A 6,000-nucleotide genomic window follows, 5' to 3' on the forward strand; every position below is an offset into this window, starting at 1 on the left:
CATGCTTTTCTTTCCAAGGATCCATTTACCTATGGTTTTTTCCCCTACAATAATCTTTCTCTTTTTCACCTGCTGTGTTATATGGCTGTTGTGGATTACATGTGTGAGTGCAGGGATATCTTGGAGGTAGAGGTTCTCAGATTCCTTTCCAGATTTGGCTGGATGACTCCAGGCTTAGAGATTATTAGCATGAATAGAAATTACATAAATTTCAAAATTCCAATATAAGCAAAAGGTTGAAACCCATCATCAATGGGAAGCAATGGTACATATGATTAAAAAGGATGTATCAATGAGGTCCAAAGGATTTGTGTTTCTTTCTTTTTTTTTCTGTTGGTGAGGCAATCAGAGTTAAGTGACCTGCCCAGGGTCACACAGCTAGTAAGTGTCAAATGTCTGAGGTCGGATTTGAACTCAGGTCCTCCTGACTCCAAGGCCAGAGCTCTATCTACTGTGACACCTGGCTGTCCCTATGTTTCTTAATCTATGGTTTTTGATGTAATCTAATGGTCCAGATAAAGCTAGTTATTATCCTGGACTTTTATCATTAAAATATTTTTTCTTTTAATAGAGACAGAAGAAAATTAATGTGAATCTTCATGCCTTCCCTCTCAAATTATCTTTAGTTTATTCTGCATGTATCTTGTATGTTCATAATTGTTTGCATATTGAGTCCCCCATATGATTGTGAACTCCTTAATGGCAGACTTTTGTCTTTCTTTGTATGCCTACTACTTAGCATAGTGCCTGGCACATTTTTGTTGTTGTTCAGTCATTTCAGTTGTGTCCCTATTTGTGACCCTATTTGGGGTTTTCTTGGCAAAGATATTGGAATGGTTTACCTTTTCTTTTTCCAGCTTATTTTATAGATGAGGAAACTGAGGCAAACAGGGTTAAGTGACTTACCCAGAGTTACTCAGCTATTAAGTGTCTGAGGCTAAATTTCAACTCTGCAAGATGAGTCTTCCTGATTCCAGACCCAGCACTCAATATCCACTAAACTACCAAGCTGTACCTAGTACATAGTAGACATTTAATAATTACTTGATTTTCCTTTTTTTTTTAAGAGGTGACAAATTTCATTATCCTCTTCCTAACATCTGTACTTCTATAACTCAAGGATATGGGATTTTCCAAGTATGACTACTCCTATCACAAATGCAGCTCACACACCCTCTACTACTTGATAGGTTAACTTAAGAGCTGTCGGGAACCTTTCCTAATGTAGCCAAATTTTAGCTCCTTACCCTGGTATTTGAAGTCTTCTCCATTCTGACTTCTATGTACAGCCCAGTCTTATCTCCTACTGCTTCCCAAACTCAACTCCCTGCTCCATCAAAACCATTTCTTGCCCACATTTTTGTCTCTGCCTGTTTTACTATTTCTCCTAGCTAGCACGCTCTCCCCTCTTTCTTTTGGTCTAACATCTACCCTCAAGTTCCAGTTTCTGCAATCCAATTGGCTAAATATAAATCAGTGATCTGAAGGCACATGTCTCCTGTAGTCTATTTTCAGCCCTAGGCAATCAGTCCCCTGAACTCCTATAGCATTTATTACTTGTATCATTAGCATATGAGACTTGGTTTTGCTATTAAAAAAAGTATATAAGATCTCTCCCCCAACAGATTTATAAATCCTTTGATGTTAAGGACCCAAGTATGTCTTATATTTCTTTGTATGTATCTTGAACACTTGGTATAGATATGATAGATGCTCAATAATTGTGATTGATGGTGATTTCTTTTTTATTTTGTTGTTGAGTCGTTTCAGTTGTGTCTGACTCTTTGTGACCCCACTTGATGTTTTATTGGCAAAAATGCTGGAGTAGTTTGCCATTTCCTTCTCAGCTCATTTTACAGATGAGGAAACTGAGGCAAACAGGGTTAGGTGACTTGCCCAGGGTCACACAGCTACTCTATCCACTGCACCACCTAGCTGCCCCCTTCTTTTTTATTAGTTTGGTGGTAAAAGTAAGTAATACATATTCATCTTTAATGAAATGCTGACTAATCTGTGATAGGCAGCCTAGTAATAGTACCCCAGTCTCTCAAGACCTCCAACATGCCACAGCTTGTTGCCATATCAGCTCATTAGCTCTAAACAGAACTTGAGCTCTATAGACATGGCCTTCAAGACTCTCAGTGTAGACTTAAAAAAGAGATTTCTTGAAGTGCTTTTCTATAAAGAAAACTGAGTCCAGGGGTTCTTAAACTTTTGAGTATGTGTCATGAGCTCCCCTACACACACACACACACACACACACACACACACACACACAGAGGCAGCCTAGTGAGCCTATGAATCTTTCTCAGAATTACTTTTGTAAGCTTTCAATTTGGATAGGACTAGGAAACCAATCATATTAAAATAGAGTCATCAAAATATTGAAAAAATAAATTCGTGGACTCCCCAGATAAGAACCCCCTGCTCTGAACAGTTTCTAGATATATCAATTCCATCCCTTTCCTTCATATACTTAATGCTAGCCATGAATACTTACTCTGACATGTACTCTTGTCTTCCATTTGCAAAATTTCAGGTTTCATTTTGGAAATCCATATTTCTGTTGGATAATCTATTTACTTCAGCACTAAATTTCTATTACTAGTGAATGAAATTTTTGCAGGCCTAATCAGTTTGAAAAGTTTTAAACGGTTGGCATAGAATACTAAACATTTTTAGTCAGAGTAGCCTTTTCTTAGTCGCTCTTTGGGCAGCTAGGTAGCACAGTGGATAAAGTGCTGGACCCACAGTCAGGAAGACCTGAGTTTAAATCTGGCCCCAGACACATCCTACCTGTGTGACCTTGGGTAAGTCATTTAACCTTGTTTGCCGCAGCTTCCTCATCTGTAAAATGAACTGGAGAAAGAATTACTCCAGGATCTTTTTCAAGAAAACCTCAAATGGGATCATGAAGAGTTGGGCATGACTGAAATGACTGAACAACAATACACTCAACTGAAAAATAGTGATAATAATAGCATTTACCTCCCAGGGTTGTTGTGAGGATCAAATGAGATAATATTTGTAAAGTGTTTAGCATAGTGTCTGTCACATAGTAGGTACTATATAAGCTTCATTCTGGGAGAAAAAAAAGAGATAAATGCAATCTTACCTTTTCTCCTCGCTCTCCAGGATCGCCCTAAGAAAAAGAAAAGATATGCGTGTATTATTCACATGTTCAACTAGATACTGTTGATCAGTGAGTTTGGTTGGGGGTGCCTGATAAGATGGGGGAATATATAGGGATGCCACATATAAGTTCATGATCAAGTGGATGGCATAAATGAAAAATTATCCACTGAATTCTAAAATACCAGGATAAAGGGACTCCAGAATTTTGAATAGGAAAGTTCAAAATCAACAAGAAAACACCTAACTTCATATTAAGAATGATGAGCTTTAAAGAATCTTCTGCCCTCCGAAATGAGATATTGACCAGAGAAAGTGGCCATGTGGTTTTGGAGAAGGTAGGAGACCTGGGTTTTTGATTTCAGCTCAGTCATTGACTTACTGTGTGACCATGGATCTCACCTTCCCTTTTTGGGTCTCAGTTTCCTAATTTGTAAAGTGAAATGATTGATAGACTTTAGATTCCTCTCTGCCCTAAAAGTCTGTCATTCGATGACTTAAATAGGATATTAGCTACATAGGTGTTGTCTGAAGAAAAAAAAATTGATCCTTGGCAGACTATTCAAACTTAGGTATCATCTTGATTCTTTCCATCTGTATTGTTAAGATATAAAGAAAAAGCCGACAAATTCAGTATACTGTCATGTGGATACTGGTGGCATTACAACTTAGGTTCCATGGCAACATCTGTAAATAGTCTGGTAATTGTCATTTTGCTTAAAGTTGCTGTTTAAAAAAAAGTTGCTTAGTACAACCTTCAGTTTCCCCCTAAAATAAGGTTGGCATATGCAGGAAATACCACATTTCATACTGTTACATAAGTGGAGTCAATGAGACTAACAATGCCTCACCATTATCAAAATACCAAAGAAAGAAATTGTCGAAAGAATAAGTTAGCACATCTGTGTGATAAATGATGTGGTGTGTTGGAGAGCCTGGAATCAGGAAGACCTCTGATTGACCCTATCAATCCTAGGACCAAAGGTCCCCTGGGCTATTTGTCCTTATCCTGTCCCTGAACTTCCAACCTTGAGACAGATTCAGCAGTGTGAATTTAAAAGTCCTGTGAATGGTTTGAGCCAAATGGAATGGTCTCAGCGCCATACTAACCTCTGTAGCCTGGTTCCCTCCATCTCCCAAGCATAACAGTAGATTCTGAATCCATTGTTCGCTGGGATATTACAATTCTCTATGGAGAATACTGGAATGTGAAAAAACCTAGAGATTTTATGAGAGCCTTCTCACCTCAGAAAGTACAAAATCAGGGAAATTCCCAGGGTAAATAGAGTTTCAGTATAACTTTACAGGAAAAGGACTAGAATGAATTATACGCATAATGAAATAGCTGCTTTTGTGAAAATTTTGAGCAGAAGTCTCCAGTGCTCTCAGATCTTCTTACTGACAGGACAGCTTAGGACGACTTCCATGTTCTTTTTCAAATTCATAACCTAATTTCAGCGGCAATTCTCCTTTCATTGTTGGGAGCTAACAGTGACCCTCTGGCTTCATGAATTTCTGGCCACTCTCATCACCCAACACCGATCAAGATGGTTGCTAGGCAACACTAGAATAGCACCATGAACATCCATTCTTCATGAAGCCCAATCATTTGGCATTTTAGTGTGAAGAAAGAGAACGAGCCAGGGAGATGGCTGAGGTCTCAAAGGCCTATTCACTTGCCTCTCTTTCTGGGCAAAGGAAACATTTATAAACTCGAAATCTGTCATCACCTGTCAATAGTGATATGATCTGTGAAATCAGCTGATGGGCATGTGTGGCTAGAGATACACCAAAACACAACTGATGGGATTAGACATAATCCTGCTATTTAAGGGAAGCTCACTAAGCAAAACTTTTGGAATTTGTCTGAATTATATTGTCACCTATATTGTCCTTAACAGACTTCTTCATTTCTCAAGAAAGAGAAAACTTGGAATTTCCCAGAAGTCAATAAGAACTACAGTCCCAAAACCCTCTCAGGACCTTTCTTAACTATTTAGGTCATATCTATGTTACCTTTTTAAATGGAGCTACATCTCCATTTTGCTATGAAAATGTTCCATTATTGAAGAGGTAAATTTCTAGGAGCAGTAACAAATTGTAGAAATCACTTGAAAGAATAGCAAATTCCAGGCAACATAAATATGGTCTATGGTTTTACAGAAAGTCATCATGGAGGGGCCGAAAGCACACCAGACTTTGCAATAGAAGACTTAGGTTTGAGTATTTGCCCTGAAACTTAATTGCTGAGGAGTTCAGCTTCCTTATCTATAAAATGAAGACAGTGATACTTAGACTACACACCTCAGAGAGTGGCTGGAGAAAAGTATTATGTAAATGTGAACTATTGTGCATTGGCCACCAGGGAAACAATTAAAATCATCTCAGGAACCAGGGATTTCTAATGATAGCCAATAATCTCTGCTAATTTTCTGTGGTTGTAAATAAGCCAGAAACAAAGCAGATGCCCAATGATTAAGAGAATAACTAAACAAGATGTGTTACAGTAACACAATGGAAAAATATTTCCCTGTAAGCACTGATAACATAGGTCAGACATGGTGGTCCATGATGGTAATTGCAGCTATTGGGGAGGCTAAAGCTATGGACTTCTTGAGCTTGAGATTTCTGAGCTGCAGTGGGCTAAGGTGATTAGATGGTCTTCACTAAGTCTGGCAACAATATGGCAAACCTCTGGGAGTGGGGGTCCATCAGGCTTTGTAGGAAGGCCAAACTGCCCCAGGTTGGGATGGAGCAGGTCAAAACTCTAGTGATAATTAGAGGGAGACCAGGGCTATAATTAGCCCCTGAACTTCTAGCCTGGAAGAAAGAGGAAGATGCAATCTTAAAAAGAAAAGAAAAGAAAAG

The 6,000-nt window shown here is 38.6% G+C and overlaps 1 protein-coding gene across 8 annotated transcripts in view; it reads right to left on the minus strand.

Annotated features, from left to right (window-relative positions):
• COL25A1 (collagen type XXV alpha 1 chain) overlaps positions 1-6,000 on the minus strand; it is a 556,443-nt gene that overhangs the window by 104,653 nt on the left and 445,790 nt on the right. For all 8 annotated transcript variants that reach the window (XM_027837340.1, XM_027837336.1, XM_027837339.1 and 5 more), the window contains exon 14: positions 3,116-3,142. In XM_027837340.1, the coding sequence (XP_027693141.1) occupies positions 3,116-3,142 (27 nt within the window). The remainder of the gene's footprint in view (positions 1-3,115; positions 3,143-6,000) is intronic.

Source organism: Vombatus ursinus, unplaced genomic scaffold (genome assembly GCF_900497805.2).
Source record: "Vombatus ursinus unplaced genomic scaffold, bare-nosed wombat genome assembly UNPS02014821.1, whole genome shotgun sequence".
In the NCBI taxonomy this organism is placed as follows: Eukaryota; Metazoa; Chordata; class Mammalia; order Diprotodontia; family Vombatidae; genus Vombatus; species Vombatus ursinus.